The sequence below is a fragment of the Nomascus leucogenys genome, chromosome X (genome assembly GCF_006542625.1).
Source record: "Nomascus leucogenys isolate Asia chromosome X, Asia_NLE_v1, whole genome shotgun sequence".
Taxonomy (NCBI): Eukaryota; Metazoa; Chordata; class Mammalia; order Primates; family Hylobatidae; genus Nomascus; species Nomascus leucogenys.
In genome coordinates this window covers 49,723,844-49,747,213 of record NC_044406.1, presented here as the reverse complement: position 1 = coordinate 49,747,213, position 23,370 = coordinate 49,723,844, and the positions used below count along the sequence as shown (strand labels likewise).

General features: G+C 40.4%; 2 protein-coding genes across 12 annotated transcripts in view; one reads left to right on the top strand and one right to left on the bottom strand.

Moving 5' to 3' along the window:
- CASK (calcium/calmodulin dependent serine protein kinase) overlaps positions 1-23,370 on the bottom strand; it is a 429,188-nt gene that overhangs the window by 191,631 nt on the left and 214,187 nt on the right. The window lies entirely within an intron of this gene.
- On the top strand, positions 1,409-22,466 carry GPR82 (G protein-coupled receptor 82). The gene is made up of 4 exons (XM_003271017.4): positions 1,409-1,458; positions 18,448-18,580; positions 21,049-21,119; positions 21,263-22,466. The coding sequence occupies exon 4, from the start codon at positions 21,297-21,299 to the stop codon at positions 22,305-22,307; it is 1,011 nt and encodes a 336-aa protein (XP_003271065.1). The 5' UTR covers positions 1,409-1,458; positions 18,448-18,580; positions 21,049-21,119; positions 21,263-21,296; the 3' UTR covers positions 22,308-22,466.

Genomic DNA, 23,370 nt, shown 5'->3' with positions numbered 1-23,370 from the left:
TTCCTAGTTTCTCTTTTAATGGCCTTTCTCACAATTTGGTGCCCTCTTCTCTTCGGTCCTCTGAACTGTCAGAAGATGAAATACTTCATATTTGTGTGGAAATTCAGTTTGTACTCAAGAAAAACGCTGTTTCCTCTACATGAAAAACAACTTTCAGCTGGCTGCAAAGGGAACTGGTGAGGTTTGCATGCATGTTCATATTCAGTTCCCCTTTGTGGCTAGTGAAACTTGAAAAACACAGGAACACACAGGGTCAGCTCTTGTGGGGACTGATTACAGGGTTCCAAAAAGATGTGGCAAGTAGGGAGAGGATGCAGCTAAGTAAGTGAATGCGAATCTCATGGCCCAGTAGTTTGACATTTATGATCCTGAAAATAACGAAACCTTGAGTAATGAGTACAACCCAGCATGGTAGGAGGGAAAGCTACCCCACCATGCTAGACTAATCATCTTTCTACATCCTTTTAAGCTCTGGTATTGAAGATGTCAATGAACTTATCCAGCTCTCAGGATCAAACTAGCTATTGGGAAGCAAGAGCAACAGACTTTTCTTCTGGTTTTACTGAAAAGTTATATTAATATTCCGGAAAGAGAAGGTAAAGGGAGAGGATTTATAGAAGATAAAAAGCACAAAGGAAACATCATGGATTCATGGCATATTATATAAACATATACACATATACTTTTTTTTAGAGACACAGTCCCACTCTGTTACCTAGGCTGGAGTGCAGTGGCACGATCATAGTTCACTGTAGCCTCAAACTCCTGGGCTCAAGCAATTTTCCTGCCTCAGCCTCCCACGTAGTAGGGACCATAGGCAAGTGCCACTGTACCCAGCTGGATTCATGGCATGCTGAATATACCTTTTAATACAAGAAACAACCAAAACAACATGACAGCTCCAAGACCAAAGTGGGACACAGTGGGTATCTCTCACAAAGCAAAATTTCCTTTTCTTTTAGGAATATTACCCAGGAAACTATGAACTCTGAGATACACATACTATAGTAATCCCTAAAGAAAGAGCCAATTCACTGCATTTCAAGGAGAAAATATAACAAGTCTAGTTAGAACATTAAAGTTGCAAGCACATCCAAAGAAATGTGTTAGATTAAAAATTGCCCCCAATTCCTGGCCACTCTTCTCATCCAGAGGTGGAGTCTACTTTCCCAGTTGAATTTGGGCAGGTATTAAGACTTGCTTTGACCAATAAAATGTGGTAGACATTGTATGACATTTGAATAAGGCCTTAAGAGACCTTGCAGCTTCCAGTTTTGCCCTCTTGGAACCTGAGACCATCACATTGTAAAGAAGCCCAGGATGAAAGATCACATGGAGAGAAGGGCACAGCCTGCTCAACTCTTCCAGGTGATGCTCCAGACACCGGAGTGAGGCCATGTTGAACCAGCTAGCCTCAGCTGAGCTGACAGATGACTAAGCTGCATGAATGACCACCAGGTGAGACAAACAGAACTATCCAGCTGAGTCTAGAACAAATTGCAGAATTGAGAGTGAATAAATGGTTCTTGTGTTAAGCCACCAAGTCTAGGGGTAGTTTAGTATGCAGCAATAGATAAATGATGCATAAAAAATATAAATGAAGAATATGTGTAGCACTGATTTCTAAAAAGATGACAACAAATATAGTAATTTCTTTAACAAAAAAAGACAATGCCTTGAGTTATTTTACTTGAAAGCTTTGTGTGTGTGCACGAGAGAGCGAGAGAGAGAGAAAGAGAGAGAGACAGAATGTACCTTCCAAACCAATGAAGGGCAGAGAGTGGTGGAGCTGCTGAAGATTTAGTAACAAACCACGTGTTCTCGGAGATAAAAACAAGTACATGCTCCCCCTGATGAAGAGAGCTGAATAAAGAGGGAATGGTTATTATAAGCTATCTCTTCACTTTGGGAGGCTGAGGTTGGCAGATCACGAAGTCAGGAGATCGAGACCATCCTGGCCAATATGGTGAAATCCTGTCTCTACTAAAAATACAAAAATTAGCTGGGCATGGTGGCGCATGCCTGTAATCCCAGCTACTCGGGAAGCTGAGGCAGGATAATCTCTTGAGCCAGGGAGTTGGAGGTTGCAGTGAGCCGAGATCGCACCACTGCAGTCCAGCCTGGTGACAGAGCGAGACTCCAACTCAAAAAAAAAAAAAAAAAAAAAAAATTATCACTTAAGTGGAAGGGATATGTAGCGTAAGTTGTTACACTGACAGGAGGAAGTGACTATAGTCGAGGATAGAGGTGATTTCTCCTATACTGTCTTCATTAGGTGAAAATACTTTAAATTACATTTATTAATAGACATAACATGTTTTTATTACAAGCTTTTCAGTGTTATTTGACTTTTAAAACTATGTCCATCAATTTCTATGATTAAAAAAAGTTAAAGAAAAACTAAAGATACAGTAATAAAAATTTTCACATACTAAAATATAAGACTTTCTTTCTACCACTAGGATAACTGTAGTTGTGAATATTTTACAAAAGTAACTCTTGTGATAATCACTAGTACAAAACAAAACAAAAACTATCCCTAAAGGACATACCCTATTAAAGGCAGATGAGTGGCACTGGGCTTTCATCTTAAGGACAGAAATCCATTGTCTATACAATTATTTTTTTTCTATCATGTGTAAAGTGGTTTTCAGCTACTAAAAGAAATTTATTGTTGTATTAGAGCTTCAAAAAATCCCCAAACTTTTCTATTGCTTTATGTTTCTAGCTGGAAAATAGTGCAATGTGGGCAGTTTATGCATCAGCAAAAGTGGTTTAACTAGGGCTGGTAATATATTGCCCTCTGCTGGCCAAGGCACTATTAAAAAAGTGACCCTCTTAAAGACTTTTTTCAGTGTTATAAAATTTAACGCAGGTTTCTTCTTTCCAGGTTTTTTTTTCTCCAGATATTTCTGGAACTCTAGAGAACTTATACTTCCCAGTTCAATACTTTATTTGTAGGTTTATTAAAACCATACATTTTTAGGCTGGCTTTTGATAGAGGAAAGGGAAGAAGAGGCAACATGAATATATTAGAAACTATGCCACATACAGTGCTGTTTGAGAAATAATATAAAACAACAAGACTTGTTTAGAGTGATGTCTTAAAAGGACTACTTCAAATGTAATACATCCATTCACCAAAAGATGTCTTAAAAGGACTACTTCAAATCTAATATATCCATTTACCAAAAGATTACCAAGATGCCACCACCAAGGAAACAGCTGATTTAGGCAAGAAGAGAATCATCGAAGAATGCTAAAATCCAGTGGGTGAAAGGGAAACACAGTATAGTCATAGAGTCTCAAAATATGACCTTCAGATTACTTATCAATTACAATGAAAACAGGGTACCTTTATAGTGGAGAGTTGGCAGGAGTTAATAAATCTCGAGATTGAAAATTGGAAACAAGTACATAAATGAGATATATTTTTGGTCATTGGGGATAGCTGGTCTCCTTATTTAAAGCAATAAACTAGATTCTATTGAGTATTATCATATATTATGAGAGTCCATATAAAACAGTAAAGAATGTGGGCTCTAAAGTCAGACTATCTGGGTTCAAATCTAGACCTTATAATATAGCAGTTCTATCACTGTAGGCAAGTTATCCTCTGTTGGACCTATATCCATCATCTAGAAAGTGACAGTAATAATAGAATCTATCTTAGAGATATTTCTAAAATTATATGAATATATATATAAAAGCAGATCAGTGGCTGTCACTTATTATTATTAATTTTCTAAATGTGGTTCTCAGAGAAACCTGTGACTTTAATGCTTGGGGCTCTTAAGAGAAAATGAATACAGACACTAACGGGTATAGGAGGGAAGACATGAGATATTCAATTCTTCTTTCTCTTCCCTTGACATCTATCTCTCTTTTTTTCCCCTTGATTAAGGACAGGAAGTTACATGGAGCAGGGGACTTCGCCTTAAGACAATTGTATCTAGAAATTCAAAAGAAGTGATTGGTAATAAAATGGCCAGGAAACCTTGGTCCTAGAAAGAGACAGTGGAGTAGAGAATTCTGGGCACTGATATATGATGCCTTTTAAATTCCCTAAATCTCACTGCAATCCAAGTCACTGTTTCCCAGGGTATAGATTTTGTGTGCGTGTGTGTGTGTGTGTGTGTGTGTGTTTTGTACCTGGGGCGATACAAGGGAACAGCATTATTTTTGGAATTCTATCCTCAACTGCTTCATTCTTAGAAATCTTTATCTACTTTTGGCTTTTTAAAGAATCTACAGAAAAGAATGGTTAGTTCTGAAGCATAATATGAACCAAATTTGACTGAAGATGTCAAAATTCAAAATTTGTCCCTCAAAGATATTTTTGCCTCATCTAATTCAATGCTAAAGTTTCTCCCCTATTCTAAACCTGCTAATTTCCTGTCTGCTTTTCAACTACCACCCCTGAAATGATCCCAATTCTTATGACTGCCACTGAAGTCGCTAGAGTTTCTATGCTGTGCATTCCTAAAAGACAATGTTTAGCCAGCACACTCAAGCTTATATGAAAAGCCAAAAGCCAAAGCTGAAGGATAGTGACACTTTGATGATCAGGTCTGTGATACTATAAAATATATATTTGGTCTTCAACCCTCTTTCCAGGCATACAACTGCTAAAATCCTTAGAAACTCCAGAATGATGTCTTTTTGTATGCTAATGGTTGACTGATGGCTGGAACCCTTAGGTAGTTTCAGGATGGGGCTGGTAGCCTTGAAAGACTAGGTAGGATTAGAGGGTTGGGACATTAAGCTCCGTCCCCAACCTCCAAGGAAGGCAGAGGGGCTGAAGGTTAAATTAATCTCCAATGGCCAATCATTTAACTAATCATGCCTACATAATGAAGCCTCCATAAAAACCCAAAAGGACAGTGTTCGGAGAGTTTCTGGATAGCTGAACTTGTGGAGTTTCCCAGATGGTGGTGCCTCTGTCCAGAGAGGACAGGAAAGCTCTGTGCCCCAGCATTATGCATCTTTTCATCTGTATCCTTTATAATAAACGGGTATATGTAACTGTTTCCCTGAGTTCTGTGAGGCGCTCTAGCAAATTATTTGGGCCCAAAGAGGGAGCCGTGGGATCCCTGATTTATAGCTAGTCAGTCAGAAGCACAGGTGACACAACCTGGGGCTAGCTGTTGGCGTCTAAAGGTGGGGGCCAGTCTTGGGGACTAAGCCCTCAACCTGTGGGATCTGATGCTATCTCTAGGTACATAGTGTCAGAACATAACTGAATTAGAGGACACCTGGCTGGTGTCCGCTGCAGAATTGCTTGCTTGCTTGTTGGTTGGGGAGAAATCCCCACACATTTGGTCACAGAAATCATCTGTGTTAATTGTTGTTGAAAGAGTTGAAAAGCACTTTGTGAGTTTTGTTTTCTTTCCAAACTATGAATTGGTTTCAATGAGGTAGGGTTTGCTAGAATGGACTTGGCTCACAGAAACATGTGGTTTGGGAAGAGAAAGAATGAAAGTGACAGCAGCAAGAGGCAGACAAAATGCCTAGACAGATAGGGGCGAGTCCTCAGTGAAACCGACCTTCAAGCTGAAGACAGTTTAAAGCCTACCTACATGTCCCGGGTAAATCCATGGACTGGATTGAGAACCTGTCTTCCTGTTCGGTGAGCTTTCCTCTGATTGATCCCCGCCCCTCACCTACTTTACACATACTTACCCTTCCCTAATTGGTTTTCTACACTGTTGTGCCCACCTTTGAGTGGTGTCTTCGCTTTAACCTTTTCTGCATACTCACAAACCAATCAGCACACACGCCCCATTCTGAATCCATAAAATACCCTGGACCCAGCCACACTGAGAGAGACAAACCACCCGACTGCAGAGGTGGGGAGCTACCCCTGTGTCCCCTCTCTGCTGAAAGCTGTTCTGCTGCTCAATAAAATTCTTCCCTACCCATCCTCACCCTTCAAATTGTCAGCGTATCCTCATTCTTCTTGGATAAGGACAGGAGCTTGGGAACTGCTGAACGCAGGTATGAGCCATAGCACAGGTGGGGTGAGTGGGCCTGATGCCTCAGCAGGCCCATGGCTAAGCAAAGGCCAGGTAGGGGGGCGTTGCTGGCCGTGGAGGTCCCTGATTGGCAAAGTGGCCAAGAAAAATCCTGCGTCAAAAAGGTGGGAGATGAGGAATCTTTGATTCCTGGGTGGCCATGTGGTTTCCCACTGTTTTGAGCTGCAGCTGTGCTGCAATCAGCTACTAAAGGTAAAAGTTACTGGTGGAATTCAGAGATGGATGCAACTCCCAGGAAGTTGGTTCACTGGTTGCATAAGGGTATGCAGACGAATATGAAAAAGTGAAATACTAAATTCTTTGGTGTTTATCTCTAATAGCTAAATGAAATTAAAGGAGAGTGCTAGGTTAGACTTTGTCTGTCTGAGCCCAGGCCACTAGCCTCAAAGCTGACCCCCAAGGAAAAAATTATGCAAGGACAATGAAGTACCTTTACGACTGAAGCTGCCTTTGCAAAACTGTAACTAAGGAAATTATGACAGTGAAAAATATCAGACCTAACCAACTCCATTTTGCTTCTAACCTCTAAACTGTCCTTGTCCATTACTGGGCATAGGCCAAACTAGCCTTGGGAAGGAATTTAATTTATAGTTTAAATAATAGCCCTTCCCAAAAGCTAAACTGTTCTTGTAAAACGAATGAAAGGCCACCAGCCACCAAGTACGGATGAGAGGGGCTGGAATTCTAAATGTTACCAGCCATTATTCTGGAGGTCATAAGATTTGCAACTTACATCACTATCGTGAACCTAAGATTGGCCTTTTGAGATGTCTTTTCAGGTATTTGCATTTCTAATAACCAGATGGCCCCACCTAGACCTGCCAACCAGTTCTGTGGCCCCCTACCCAGGAACTGAATCAGCATGAGAGGACAGCTTTGACTCCCTATGATTTCATCCCCGAGCCAACCAATCAGCACTCCTGACTCACTGGCCCACTACCCAACAAATTATCCTTAAAAGCTCTGATCCCTGAGTCTTCTGGGAGACTGATGTGAGTAATAATAAAACTCCAGTCTCCCGCACAGCTGGTTCTGCGTGAATTACTTTTTTCTATTGCAATTTCCCCGTATTGATAAATCAGCTCTGTCTAGACAGTGGGCAAGATGAACCCACTGGGCAGTTACACAACCTGTGGTTATCAAGAAGGGTAGTCAATGTGGGGAAAGGGTAAAACTGATAAACTATTGAAACTGGAGGGTATACTGTGAAGGAACTGTTGGAGCACTTTCTTTGGTTTTAAATGCTCAAGAATGGAAGAGCATGTTTGGTTGAGGTAGGACCTGCAGTTCATTATTGAACAATCACAGATGCAAAGGTAGATTTCCAGACACACAGGAGGTTATTTCCAAGGGAATGGCCAGCGTAGTGGACTGGACCAGTTTACCCTGAGAAGGGGACTGTCCAATTTCACCTATAAATGCCAAGTGGTGTACCCTGAAGCAGCAGCTCATTTGCTTCCTATGTAGACCATGTGGGACTGGCTTTATGATGACTGAATATGCCATTACCCAGGTCATGACAAATGCTGTGGCTAAGGGAGCCTCTTTTGTATGGGCACCAATGAAAACATGAGCATAATTAACAAGAGACTGGGGAAAGGCAGAGGGGAGAGTCACAGGACTCATCCCAGGAAGGTGGAAAGTTTAAATGGTTATTGAGAAATAAGGTGAATGAAGAAAACATTGATGGGGTGAAACTAAGAGGAAAAAGAAAGGAGAGTCATGGGACTCATCTAAGCAGGGTAGAGTCTTTAGAGGGTTATTAAAAAATGGGATGAATAAAGTGGAAATTGATGGGGTTAAAACAAAGGTCATCACTATAGAAGGTTGGTAGGGAGATTCAGCTGTTCTCCTAACAGTAAGGGGTTCCAAACAGGTTTGGTGTATTTATCCCAGTTAGGAGAAATTGAAAAAATGAGAGGAAGAGATTACAATGAGAAAGCTGACCAACAATTACTTGGGGCAGTGTCGAGGCAGGTTAATCAAGACAAAGATTGACAAAAGAGCGAAGGTCCCTTGGCTCAACCCTCTGCTGGGGATTCAAAGCTTTTTTCTAAGGAGAAAATGGTAAAATGGTCTGGCAGTGAAGAAGAGAAATTCTGGGACTGGGACAGAAAGTAAGGGTTGGTAGGAATACGAGATTTAGAATGTTTATAAACAGGCTTTATGTAAAGAAGTTATGTCTCCTTTACCTGAATGTTTGATGGAACTGGATATTATGTCTGGGTGGGGAACACTTCCCCTACCTAGTACTGTAAACTCAAAACCTGCTGGTAAAGTCGTAATAGAGGCTACAGTTAGGAAAGTAAGCACTGAGAAAATTAAGGTAAGTTGGTACATTTGAACACACTTTACATGAAGTGGTGTGTCTCTTTCACTTGACTGTATTATGGGGATATTGTGTCTGACTAGGGAATGTTTCCCTTACCAAAAACACCCTTGTAGCAATATTAATTGAACATGCTAAATGGGAAACCAGTAAGATTACTCAGGCCCACAATCTGTAGAATAGAAGCTGGAATATCAGTAGGGACAAATTCTCCATTTGCTACCCCTTTGTGAGCATTTACTGGGGCTTACTCAGGAAGTCTGTGAGCATCTCCCAGTGACAACTACTGGGACTTTGCAGTAGAGAATTTCCACTTGGGGGTATTTACTACCTTGCTACGGGACATTAACTGAAGTTAACCCCTATGACTGAAGGACATAAAATGATCTTGACACCTGAAATACCCATGCTTTCTCACATGAGGTCAGAGAAACATTCAAATGGGGATGGCAGCGCCCAGAACAGTTCCATAATAAAATGGAAATGGTTTATACAGGAGCATCTTCCCTGGGAAGTGCAAGGAGTAAACATTCTCAAGCAGGGAGCCTCTTTTCCCCTAGGACTGACTCTGGAACTGTGTGAGGAACTGTGGGATTCTACTGACACTTGGACAGGGCCCCGTGAACAGCTCTCAACTGACCAACAAAGAGTTGCTTGGTGTGTAAATGACAGTTCCAAGGTGAAAAATCCTGTTTGGAAGGATGCCACTCTTGATCAAAGAAGGTAAGATCAAATTAGCTTGGTGGCTGAATTGCATTCTGAAGAAATGAACAATAGCAAAAGCCCCTGTGTTTGATTTTTTTACTGACTCAGTGGCCTGGCCACATGGTCAAGCAGAAGGGCAGTGGAAACCTGGCCTATTTATTAAAGGGATGCCCATATGGAGAATGGCCCTATGGAAATTTGAGGAGTGCATTAAAGTAGAACATGTCAATGCCCATCAGAAGAGCTCCTTTCTTGGCTCGGCATGGTGGCTCACGCCTGTAATCCCAGCACTTTGGGAGGCCAAGGTGGGTGGATCACCCGAGGTCAGGAGTTCGAGACCACCCTGGCCAACATGGTGAAACCCCGTCTCTACTAAAAATACAAAATAATTAGCTGGGCATGTTGGTGTGCACCTGTAATCCCAGCTACTTGGGAGGCTGAGGCAAGAGAATCACTTGAACCCAGGAGGCGGAGGTTGCAGCAAGCCAAGATCGCACCATTGCACTCCAGCCTGGGAGACAAGAGCAAAACTCTGACTTGAAAAAAAAAAAAAAAAAAAGGATCCTGGTTCAGAAAGTGATTGATATCAACAAGCAGACAACCCTGGGTGCTCCCTTGAAGTGGCCATCTGGGTCCATGAAATGAGTGGATAAACGGGTACTGCAACAGTGCAGAGATAGGCTGCATTTAGACATGTTTCTTTTGCACCATCTCAGGCACAAAATGCCAATAAGAACTGTTCTGTCTGCCAGCAAAAGAGACAGACACTGCCCATGGCTGTGGGGCAGATTTCCCTGGTGGGAAAGCCCTGAACAAACTGGCAAGTGAGGCTGATGCTGGTAGCCCTGGGAGGCCACAAATGGGTTTTGACAGGAGTAGACACTGATTCTGGACTGGGCTTTGCTTGCCCAGTGGAAGATGTGAATGACGAGAATACCATAAGAAAGCCAGAACAGAAGATACTGCACATATTTGGAGAGCTGAACACCATTTATTCAGGCCAAAGAACACACGGTACAGCCCATAATGTTCCAGCAGTGGGCAGAGATATTCTTCTCAGAGTAATAGTTTGCTCAGAGTTCCATAAAAGCTAGAGCAGAAGATATTGCACAGATTTGGATGGCTGTCACTTCTTCAGACCCAGGAACATATCATATAGCCTATAATGTTCAGCAATGGGCAGAGAGATATCTTCCTCAGAGTAACACTTTGATAGAGAGTGGAACAGGCAATGAAAACACTGGTTGTCTAAAACAGAGGGAGATGAAAGCATGAAGAGCTGCCTTATTTGCCTTCACAAGTGTGTGCTCACATTCAACATGAGTGGGGCTAAGGGAAGTTCCCCACTCAGTAGATTCCTCTGCTTTTCTGAGGTATCCGGGAATAGGGGGTGTGGAAGGATGCTGGTATGACTATGCATTTCTTGCCAAGGGAGGAGTACATTGGTATAATGATCATACTTTATTTTTCTTTCCCACATCACCTCAACTTTTTTTTACATTTCCCCTACCTGATGCATTGGTCCTAGGACCAGGGCTGCAACTACAAGTGCTGGAAGCAGGAGCGATTCCTAAGTAAAAAACTGTAACTATGTTTTTAAACTTTGCGTCAGAATTCCTAAGGGTCTGATTGTGGGGTGGACTCCTAAGGGGTGGCTTGTGCCTTATCCCATCTGGCAAAATTGGGGCTAACAATAAATGCAGCTATACTCCCTGGTGGTAAAAACAGCCCACGTGTTCTGCTGCGCCTATGGAACCTTACCCTATCTGAATGTCAGATACAGTCAGTTTCTCGTCAAAAATTTGGCATGTTAACTCCCTTGTTCTTTGTTCTCAAACTCAACTTCCTTGTTCTTCATGTCTCCTTGCCCCTGACTGAAGTAAACAGCCTTCCCGCCAGTCTATAGTCCACAGCTGTTTCTTGCTCGTTGCCCTTAGTCACTCACTCTGCAAATTACCCCTCCTGCCATAACAGCTCTTACCCCCAAAACTGCCCTTCCTGCCAGTGTAACCCCCTCCCTGCACACTTCAAATTAGCCAACCAGGACCAGTTTCGATTGTGTGGTCCAGCTCCAGCCAATGGAGACAGCACACAGTAGTAGAAACTCATTGCATTAGGAATAAAAACCCCTGCTTTGTTCTGTGTGCTCTCGCCATTGCTCCATCCATGAGATGCACCCTTCTATAGAAGTTAATTTGCCTTGCTGAGAAAACTTTTTGCAGGAATGCTGATTCGATTCTTCTTTGTGGCACTGGAAATTTCTAACATGAATGGGAGTGGACTGAGGGGGCAGCACTTGCTAGACTAGCATTGTTGCCTGCAATCTAGACAAGCACAGTGGCTGATTCTATTGTCCCATCCAAAGGTGGAAAAGTTTGGGAGTTTATACAGATAAGGAAAAATAGCAGTGAGAGTAAAGAACAAATGGGTTATGAAATGAAAGAAATCCAGTATTATATTAATACCTCGAAAGAGGCTTAGAGCAAGAAATGATATCTTGTTTCCGAGCTTAATTATACCAACCAGCTGCTGTAAAGGGTGAAGCTATATGTTCGCCGAGAGCACTCCGACAAGACTGAATGGAAGCCTGCAAACCTGAGTGGCCTCGCCTTGGGAGACATTCATACAATATGATGGGCTGGACTGATTATTACTGATTGAATGAGATTCTAGTAATTTGGCAGTATCTTTTGAGTTGTACATCCTTTTGATGTGAGGGATCCAAGACAGAGGGTGGACTGGATACTGTGAAATATATATTTGGTCTTTGGTCTGTTGTTTGGCATACAACTCCTAAAATCCTCAAAAACTCCAAAGTGATGTCTTTTTGTATGCTAATGAGGTGACTGCTATCTGGCAGCCCCTAGGTAGCTTCAGGATGGGGCTGGTCATAGGAAAGACCAAGGCAGGATGACAAGGTTGGAACATTTAGCCCTACTCCCAACCCCCCAGAGAGGGAAGAGGGGCTGAAGGTTAAGGTAATCAACGTAGCCAGTGCTTTAATCAATCATGGCTGTGTAAGGAAGCCCCCATAAAACCCCAAAATGACAGGGTTCAAGGAGCTTCTGGATAGCTGTACATGTGGAGGTTCCTGGAGGGTGACATGCCCAGGGAGGGCATGGAAGCTCCGTGTCCCTCTCTTCCCCCACACCTCACTGTATGCATCTCTTCAACTGTATCCCTTGTAATATACTTTATAATAAATCGGTAAACATATTTCCCTGAATTCTGTGAGCTGCTCTAGCAAATTAATTGGACCCAAAAAGGGGCTGTGGGATCTTTGATTTATAGCCCGTCGGCCAGAAGCACAGGTGAAACAACCTGGGGCTTGCCATTGGCATCTGAAGGTGGGAAGAAGTCTTGGGGACTCAGCCTTCGACCTGTGGGATCTGACGCTATCTCCAGGTAGATAGTGTCAGAATAGAACTGAATTAGAGGACACACAGCTGGTGTCCACTGAATTGCTTGCTTGCTTGTTCATTGGGAGAAATCCCCACACATTTGGTCACAGAGGTCATCTGTTTAGACTCTTGTTGATTGAGAGGAATAGAAAAAGCACTTTGAGTTTGTGTGTGAGTTTTTTTTCTTTTTTCTACCCTCAGTTGGCATTGTTACTGATCATGGGTTCTTGGACTCTCAATGCAATAGAAACTGATATGAGGCCAAAAGCGCTTTCATAGACAAAGCTTCACTGGAGCTTATGCCCAAACAAAAGGGAGGCAGCATGAGAGAGAGAATTCCCGGGCTTCCTCCTGAAAAGAGTCATAGGGCTTTCTTATTAGGCAAAGTGCAGGAACTGGTAACAGGGGAAGGGTATGCAGGCTGGGCTGAGCAAAGAAGGTCAGCAGATCTGGTTGCTATGGTTATCTTGAGTAATGGGTCACCTGGTGGTCTGGCCTGTGGCAACAAAGCTGTAAATCAATTGTTCAGCATTCCTTCCTGAGGCAATCTTAGTTATCTCATAAGGCCAATTCCTGGAATTCTTTAAGAACTATTAGCATTTGAGGTAGTGGTGTGGGTTTTGTGATCAGTGGGAGTACTCTAGTGGAGGTGAGCTGAAGCCAAGCCTGTCTCTACTCTTTCTCAGTGCCAATGAAGTGGGGTTTGCTGGAATGGCCCTGGTTCAGGTTCATGGAAACATGTGGTTTGGTAAGACAAAGGATGAAAGGGTTGGGAGATGAGGAACCTTTAATTCCTGGGTGGTCACCCACAGTTTGGAGCAGCAGCTGTGCTGCAATTGGTTACTGAAGGTGAAGTTACTAGCGGAATTTAGAGATGGATCCAACTCCTGGGGAGTTGGTTCACTGGATGCATAAGGAAATGCAAACTAATAAGAAAATGCCCTTTGAGTTTGTGTATGTGTGTTTTTCAACTCACAAAGTCCATTTTTGTTTTGTCATTAGTCTTTTCTTAAAAGTGTTTGAAATGCTTGTTCCCTGGTGCCATAAAGAAATACCACTTGAGGCCAGGCGCGGTGGCTCACGCTTGTAATCCCAGCACTTTGGGAGGCCGAGGCGGGCGGATCACGAGGTCAGGAGATCGAGACCACAGTGAAACCCCGTCTCTACTAAAAATACAAAAAATTAGCCGGGCGTGGTGGCGGGCGCCTGTAGTCCCAGCTACTCGGAGAGGCTGAGGCAGGAGAATGGCGTGAACCTGGGAGGCGGAGCTTGCAGTGAGCCGAGACTGCGCCACTGCACTCCAGCCTGGGTGACAGAGCGAGACTCCGTCTCAAAAAAAAAAAAAAAAAAGAAATACCACTTGAACATAAATTTAATTTACTCAGCAAGGCCATTTTTACTTCCTGCAGAAAGGGTACACTCGCCAGCAGTTTTGCCACGAGTACACTGAACAGAGGAGACAGGGTCATTTATAAGCTGACGTGTCCACCCTACTGCTGTGTCTGGTTTCCATTGTCTGGAACGGGACCTCACATTCTGTATTTGTCCCGATTGGCTAGCAACTTAGAACTTTTTAAAAGAGGCAAAGGCAGAGGAGAACAAAGGAAGGAGGAAGTAACTTGTGGAATGCTGAGAAAGGTAAAAACACTTTCAAATAAGGAAGAGGAACAGGTTATGACCCAATGCTTGCTTGGACCAGTATAAGCATGCCAGAGCAAATATTTAGGCTAAATTGTGGAAGCTAAGAACATAAAGTACATTGATTTCTTTATCACAGCTAGCAGATATTTAAGAATGTTAGCACAGGTTTTTGAATAAATTTTGCTTCTAAGAGAAGTTACTTTTTATTCCTAATTAAATGGGGAGGAAAGTCTTTGAAGAGGAACCTCTACTTTACTTTTTACAAAAGCTGACAACTTTTCTGTGTTGTTATAAATTTACAAACTTCAGACTGTATTTTCTGCTGTTTTTAAAAGTAATTCTTGAGAGAAACGCTCCCATTGCTTGCTGAGAAACCAGCTCTTCAGAACAAGGAGAGGTTTTTCTTCACACTCTGATTAAGGGTAGGACACCCACGATCAGAGCTGCTTGTGGCAGGCAGTGAGGGCCTGAGAACAGTGTGACTGGAAACAAGGCTGTGGCCAGACACCACTTCCTGGAGAGGGCAGGGGGCTCATTGAGCCTTGAGCAAACCATAGCTTTGAGTAACTGCACTGTGCCTCACTCCTCCTAAAGATAACCACTGGCTTGGGTGTATGTTGAACTGGACAAGGCTTACTTACCACTGCCCCCGATTTAAAGAAATAATTATCTTTTGAATATGATACTCTAATGTGTACTAAATTAGTCATGTCTTTTCTTTCTGCATACCAGCCTCCCAATGCCCTGAGCTCCTGACTGGTTAGTGAGAGTACTTAAAAGGCCAAGTTTAAACAGCCAGTTTAAACACTAGTTTGGATAGCCTAAAATAATTTCTAGATGAAGCACATGGCTTCAGGAATGACTAAGCTGTCCTGTGTCCTCTGGGTTCTGGCTCTGAGTGAAATTGATAAGGGACCCTAATTGTAACCCCAACAACCCATGTGAGTCAGGAAAGCTCTCATGTCCCCCTGCTATGTATAGCCCACCATGGATTGCCAAAATAAATGTCCATGTGCCTGCCTTTTGATCATGGTATCTCCTCTGCCAGGTAAGTATGTGCCTGCCCTTTGAAACGCTCTCACTGAACCACTCCAAATGAATTTTGGGGCCAGATTAAAAAACATACTTGATACACAAATCCATCTCAAAAGCAGGAAAATTAATACAAGACAGAACTTCAATTGTAGGACATAACTCTAACACCTCAAGGAAGTAAATCCTAAGGGTGAGAGCAGAACACTTAGGAGATCAATATTTGGCAGATGATATAGGAAGCAACTAGAACTGTTAGGCCAAGAGCATTTGGACTTGGACAGTAGAAGGGGAACCTTGAAGAGACGGATGGGCAAGATGAATGAGAACCAAAGAAAACTACTGGTGATTTGAATGAGAAAAGTCCAAAGGGGCCACTTTTACAGAATACTTGTAACATACTTTATTAATCTAGTATTCCCTGACATTTATTGTTTTTACCAATTGTAACAATATTTCCTAATTTCTTAGAAGAATGACAATAAAATTTACCTATATTTCAATTGGGGAACTCAAAATCACTGAATCCTAAAGAATTTATACTGCCATTGTTGGAATAATAGTTTGCTTAACAAAGTCCAGAGTTTTCAAAGATAGAAAAAAACTAAACTTGATTTCTTCCATAGTCAGGTTCTGCTACCTCAAGTCTAGAACAGGATACATAAATACATAAATCAGAACAGGAAACCCTATCTGAACAAAGTTAAAAATACTTAAAACATGACCCTATCGTGAGTATCATAAGGTACCCTTATTGACCTGCTAGAACAACCAATAATTTCCTTCTAAGGCAGAGAATGAGGTCATTTTAAAGCTAATTTACTAATTGTATTCCTCTAGGCAAGCTATTTAACCTCTTTGAGCCTCGATTTCCTCCCGTGTAAATGGGACTCCCACCACACATCTCTAGGGTTCTTAGGCGTAAAATGCTGTCCCATACCTGGCACAAAACTGTCACTCACTAGGTTATGTTCTCCTCTCTTTCCTTCCATTTGCTTTCACAAAGCCTTTCAGAACCACTTTGAGTCACTGTTTCTGCCCTTCTCTAATTCACAGAGCATTTGAAATCTGTATCACATATCACATATTAATGTAAATTCTTGGCTTGCTTGTGGAATCTGTTCAATTTCCAGAGACCCTCAATTAGCTTGTGACTAAACATCCTACTTCTGTGACCTCCACGTGCTGCTAGGAACATAGTAGAAACTCCAATAAATATTTGTTGAATGAATTACACTGTTTAACAAAAATAGACCTAAAAACCAAAATAGTGTAAGAACTGGCAAAACTTACACCTATCCAGGTATGCTTGCCCAATAAACAACTAGTGGACTGACAACGGTTTTTAAGCAGTACTTCTGACTCTTCCTTTGTTTCAATGGTTGATTGACATCTGTGGTAGCCAGTTTCCAAGATGGCTCCCAGTGATCATCACCTCCTGATATTTACCCGTCCCACACTGATGCAGGGCTGGCTCTGTGTGACCAACAGAATACTGCAGAAGTGACAGTGTTGACTTCAGAGGCTAGATCACAAAAAGGCATTGCAGCTATGGACTTGTTCTTGAATTAGTTGCTTTGAGGTGAGCCAGTCACCATCCTGTGAGGACAGATGGCTGTGAGACCTTGGGCAACTTATGAGATCTTTCTGAGTTTCAGTTTTCCTCACCTTTAAAATGAGACATTTCACAGGGTGTTGTGAAAACCAAATAAGACTTGAATGTAAAGCACATAGCGAGATATCTGGCACATAGTAAGCTCTCATGAAATGTGGCTAATGAATGATGGTAGTGATAGTAGAAGCTGTAGTACCAGCAATTGATTAGATGTGAGATGTGAAAGAAAGAGGAATTAAGGATGATTCCTAAGTTTTTGGCCTGAATAACTGAAGGAGTGATGGTATCATTTACTGAGTTTGGAGACAATGGAGGAAAACAAGAGCATTCTTTTTTCGGACCAAAGATGCTTATGCCTGAACAGATAATATTACAACTATCTTTCAATCACTTAGAAATAGCATTCCATTTCTGTTCTTCTCTAAATTACTTAAAACTGTTTTTTGTTCTATGTAATTCCTTCCCGGAACATGATACATTACTGAAGTAAAAGTGATAGGAATTCTAAAAGCCAAATTACTCTGTAATGAATGGCCATGTAACCTTGGATGAGTCACTGTTCTTAAGTAAATTGTGGCAAGGCAAAGATGAACAGCAGCAGAACACAATCTGGACACTTTGGGCAGTTCTCACTTTTGTTTTGGAGAGAAATATTAGCAAACATCAGAGATGATTTATGAAATAAACATGAAATAAGATAAGCATTGGGGGTTTATGAGAAATGGCAAGGTACTTCTGTTAATTTTAAGTGAAGATTTACTGATAACTAAAGTGCTTAGGTTTGATGAAATTAGATTTCTGTTCTCTTTTTCAGACTCCCACTGGTTTAACTACTCAAGGATGAGAGGGAGTGCTTGATGCAAGTCTTCCTCCCCAGATGTACACACTTAGCTTTCATTTAGTTAGTAGGTCACAGACTGATTCGACAATCCTGAACAAAAACATTGGTTTCACAATTCTATTTTTAAAATTTTTATTGTTTTAGACTAGTCATGGTTTCACAATTCTTTATAACTATTCATTTGATCTGAGGCATACTTGGCACTTCCCAGGATTTGCCAAATTCATTATGAAATGCCCCAAACAGTGTATTATGTTGACAAACGGAGGTAGTGCAGGGCAATTAGAAACAGAGTGGGTTAACTCATTAGTAACCAAACTGGGACCCAACCTGGGTGCAGTCTGTGCTTACAGTGAGTTCCTCTGGGCCTCAGCTTCTTCAACTTTAAAACAAAGGGTCTCAATCCACAGATGATCATGAAGTTCTATTTTAGCTCTATAATATTTGATTCTAGTAAGTTATAAGAAAACTTTTGAGTTTTGTTTCTATTTTTGATAAAGATGGATTGCAAATAAGCCATCCACAAACAATTTTACAGACGAGTTTGCACCAATATTTGTACTGGGTTACTACGGAGTAGCTCCTTCTATCACTGTCATATAAAACTAGCCATGGGGGATTAAATCTGTGAACTTAACTTCAGTCAATCGTGCAAACAAAGGTTACTGGGGTGTAACTAGTTCATGAAATAATCATAAGGAAGTATAGTATGTATATTGTCCACCAACTTCCTCCCACTACAGAAATAGAGAAATGAGGGTTTTTTTGAGGAGGCAGTTACCACATTGACCATAACTATTGAATTTATTCAATACTCTGTTTAATTTCCCCTTTTCCTCCCACTGTAGTTGGTGTCATGCAAGAATCTATTTGCACTGACTAAAGATATTGGAAGAGTGAAGATCAGAGAATTTTAAGTCTGAAATTTGGCATCACTGCCCTGAACAATATAACCTTAGTTGACATAAACTACTCATACAGGTAAGAGTGATTATTATTCATTTTTAGCTTAAAAATTAAACTCTATAAAAATAAACAGGACCTAATGGTTTAAATTTTGAAAGCTGATCATTAAGAAAGGCAGTCAGCATGTTAACTGTGTAGACAGTCATTAGTAACTGAAGTTAAGAGTTGTAGAACTTTTTTCATTTGTCAAATTAGGAGAGACAAAATGTATGCATGAGTGACTTGAGATAGACATTCTCCTGAGGGGAATACAGACTTAGATACATTTTCTGGAGACCAGTTTTGCATCTGTGACATGTAATTTTTATTTGATTTCTTAACAGTACTTTCCAAATTTTGGAAAATAGTTACTAGTAGTTTTATGATCCAAGTTTATTTTTGAAAGAGATGTACATAGTAGGTACAAGTTTGGGAAGGTAAAGATGGTGACCTAGTTGTTGATTGCTATACTGAGAGTCCTATAGAGACTCAACTTCTGTTTGATAAAGCTAGCCTCTGCAGAAGTCTTTTTATCTCCCTTTTGTTTGGAAGCATTTAATATTCATACAGAAGCACCATTACCTTTGCAGTTTTTAGTATACTATGCATTATCTGCACAAGGTAGGAGCTAATGCTTTTCTTTAACAGCATCATCAAAGGAAGCTCCAATCCTTATGTAAAATCAAAATCTACTGTGAGCAGATAATTTTTTCTTAAATAAACTGGCTCATTTCACTGTCTGACTGATTTTTGAACTGGTGAAGTTACAGATTAGGTTTTATATATTTATACCAGGGTCTACACTAACTGAAACCAGATTATAATTCATCAGGTTGCACTAGATTCAGATACAAACTTACAATGAAGCACATGGACTGTTTTCTAAATAAAAATAGCAAAGAAATAAAATTATAAAGACACTGGTAGACATTAATTAAGAATCTTGGTATTTAAACCCACAGACACTGCACAGTCCTCAAGTTTTCAAGACTTTAGGTGTGGATTGGTTTAAAAAGTTATTATAAAATTATCATATTTGAGAAAAAACCCCAATTTCTGTAATCCAAGATGCAGAAAATAAATCAAACCATAATTCTGAAGGGGGTAGAGAGCAAAATTGCCCTGAGGGGCTGGGGGGATATAAGAATTTCAAAGGGCTGGTACAATTTTTATGTTTATCAAAAGAGAACATGATTAAAAAGAAGATTGAGAAACCTTGCTCTAGATCATGAAAGAGTGGAGAATGTGGTGCTCAGAAGGCTATGGTGAAGAACACAGAGAATATGGCACATTCTGAATAGAGATCATGGTTCTTATTTGACCAGAATCCAGTAACTTTTGTTATTCTCACCTGAAAGAAGTGAGGAAATAAGGAGAAAAATAAGAATAAAAGCAATTTGTATATGATTCTTCAGCACTTCATGTGTACCCTTTGAAGTAAGATTTAAATATAAGACAGAAAAAAGTAAAAACCAGCATTTATGTTGTGATTAAAACATCATATCCTTTAAAAAAAATCCTCTGAAAAACTCAGATACCAAATTACACACAAGGACACTCTAACCAACAAGCATAGCAGCTACAGTTTTTTGTTTGTTTGTTTTTGAGACAGGGTCTCTTTCTGTTACCCAGCCTAGAGTGCAGTAGAATGATCATAGCTCGCTGCAGCCTTGAACTCCTAGGCTCAATTGATCCCCCAACCTCAGCCTCCCAAGTAGCTGGGACTCCAGGCACATGCCAGGATGCCTGGCTAATTTTTTTGTAGAGATGTGGTTTCACCATGTTGCCCAGGCTGGCCCTGGCCTCCCAAAGTGCTGGGATAACAGGTATGAGCCACCTACCCGGTCTAGTTTTTGTATTTTTTATAGAGACAGGGTCTTGCTATGTTGTCCAGGGTGTTCTTGAAATCCTGGTCTCAAGCATTCCTCCCACCTTGGCCTCCCAAAGTGCTGAGATTACAGGTGCAGAGCCACCACATCTGGCTGTAACTACAGTTTTGACATACATGTGTAAACTTTTATTGAAGTATGACAGTTTAACATTAAATATTTGAAAGGACATTTTAAATATTCTTTGGTAATGACCCTGGGATTTTGGAGTCTGTTGCTACACTTTTCTTCTGTTCAATTCAGGACCTTGCCTGAATTTTTGTTCATGTGGAATTGAGTTAACTTCTGAAATATGAAAAGAGACTCTTCTAATAGTATTAGGTTATAAAGGAGTGTTTTAGCCTAGCCACAAAAGACATCATTTTGAAAACTATATATAAGTAATGTGGTAATTAAAAACCAGTCAACTCTCTATTATTGTGGCCACAAAATACTTCTGTAATACTTTGGCCAACATGTATTGGTTGCATGTGCCTTAAAATTTTTTAAATTATATTTCTAGGCAAAATCAATCATCACTTACAAATTGTTTTACAATCTAAGAACTATACATTTCTCTGAGTAAAATTATAAATCCCAGGCATGTAACTATTCACATCAAATTTTGTTTTTTAGACGAAGGCATTATCCATCACAATAAGTAACTTTTTGTCTTTATTTCAACTGGACAATCGTGATTGGAAAAGGTAAGAAGCCATCTATACTTTCCCGTTCCATCCAATACATTTTTGTTACTATTTTATTTAATTCAATTTTTTTAAAAAACTATTCAGCTTAAATACTGTACCAAAAATAATTTTAATATTAAATGTCTGCAATTCTATTCTAGCTCCTGTGACAAACTTGAAGAAAACCTGACATAAATGAACAACACCACAACATGTATTCAACCATCTATGATCTCTTCCATGGCTTTACCAATCATTTACATCCTCCTTTGTATTGTTGGTGTTTTTGGAAACTCTCTCTCTCAATGGATATTTTTAACAAAAATAGGTAAAAAAACATCAACACACATCTACCTGTCACACCTTGTGACTGCAAACTTACTTGTGTGCAGTGCCATGCCTTTCATGAGTATCTATTTCCTGAAAGGTTTCCAATGGGAATATCAATCTGCTCAATGCAGAGTGGTCAATTTTTTGGGAACTCTATCCATGCATGTAAGTATGTTTGTCAGTCTCTTAATTTTAAGTTGGATTGCCATAAGCCGCTATGCTACCTTAATGCAAAAGGATTCCTCGCAAGAGACTACTTCATGCTATGAGAAAATATTTTATGGCCATTTACTGAAAAAATTTCGCCAGCCCAACTTTGCTAGAAAACTATGCATTTACATATGGGGAGTTGTACTGGGCATAATTATTCCAGTTACCGTATACTACTCAGTCATAGAGGCTACAGGAGGAGAAGAGAGCCTATGCTACAATCGGCAGATGGAACTAGGAGCCATGATCTCTCAGATTGCAGGTCTCATTGGAACCACATTTATTGGATTTTCCTTTTTAGTAGTACTAACATCATACTACTCTTTTGTAAGCCATCTGAGAAAAATAAGAACCTGTACATCCATTATGGAGAAAGATTTGACTTACAGTTCTGTGAAAAGACATCTTTTGGTCATCCAGATTCTACTAATAGTTTGCTTCCTTCCTTATAGCATTTTTAAACCCATTTTTTATGTTCTACACCAAAGAGATAACTGTCAGCAATTGAATTATTTAATAGAAATAAAAAACATCCTCACCTGTCTTGCTTCGGCCAGAAGTAGCACAGACCCCATTATATTTCTTTTATTAGATAAAACATTCAAGAAGACACTATATAATCTCTTTACAAAGTCTAATTCAGCACATATGCAATCATATGGTTGACTTTTGAATGGAAAACCCCACAATATTAAGAAAAGCATTCATGTGACTTTATTAGGGACACTAAACTACATCATTAACATGTCACAGCTTGGTTGACAATAATCACCAAGAAAATCTCTTTGGTTTTTAAAAATAAGTAAACATATATTCATAAAACTCAAAAAAGAGTTCTACTTATACTGAATGTTGAGATGGCAGAAACTTTCAGAAGCAAAAATTAAGCAGATTGAAAGGATCCCACTCATATGAAACTAACAGGCTATTTTCTGTTTAAATTCAACTAACTGTGAGTGCTTCTGTTCAGAACACGTTATTTCATGACTAGGATAAAGAAGCAAATGGTTTATGACTTGTCTGCTTTCTGGTAGTTAGAATACAAGGGTCAATCTATGGCCAGTGTTTATTGGTAATTTTAAAATCTTTAAAAATAAGTAGCTGGGCGCAGTGGCTCATGCCTGTAATCCCAGCACTTTGGGAGGCTGACGTGGGTGGATCATTTTGAGGTCAGGAGTTCAAGACCACCCTGGGCAACATGGTGAAACCCCGTCTCTACTAAAAATACAAAAATTAGCTGGACATGGTGGTGGGCGCCTGTAATCCCAGCTACTTGGGAGGCTGAGGCAGGAGAATTGCTTGACCCCTGGACAGAGGTTGCAGTGAGCAGAGATCGTGCCACTGCACTACAGCCTGGGAGGCAGAGCGAGACTCTATCTCATAAAACAAAACAAAAAAATAAAAATAAGTAAAAAAAAAAATAAGAAATATCCTCATTCACGTCTTATCTAAATGCATGAATAATACAGTGAAAAAAATCCACGGTTTTATAAACACATTATTTATTTGAAATTATCTGGCTCATGCTATTGGGGAGAAGCAATATTCATTGACTCTATATTTTTGAAGCAGATGTTACTTATAAAAATGCTTAAATATTTGGATTAGGCTGTGTCAAAGTAAAAAGCTATGTCATTATATGCCCATCTTCATCACATTGTGCATATTTTCTTCTGTATTCAATATAAATAATGTTATTAGTGACAAACAGTACCTGGCAGTTAATTTT

Coding starts and splice junctions, on each gene's coding strand:
- GPR82 (XM_003271017.4), top strand. CDS start 21,297: ATGAACAACACCACAACATGTATTCAACCATCTATGATCTCTTCCATG.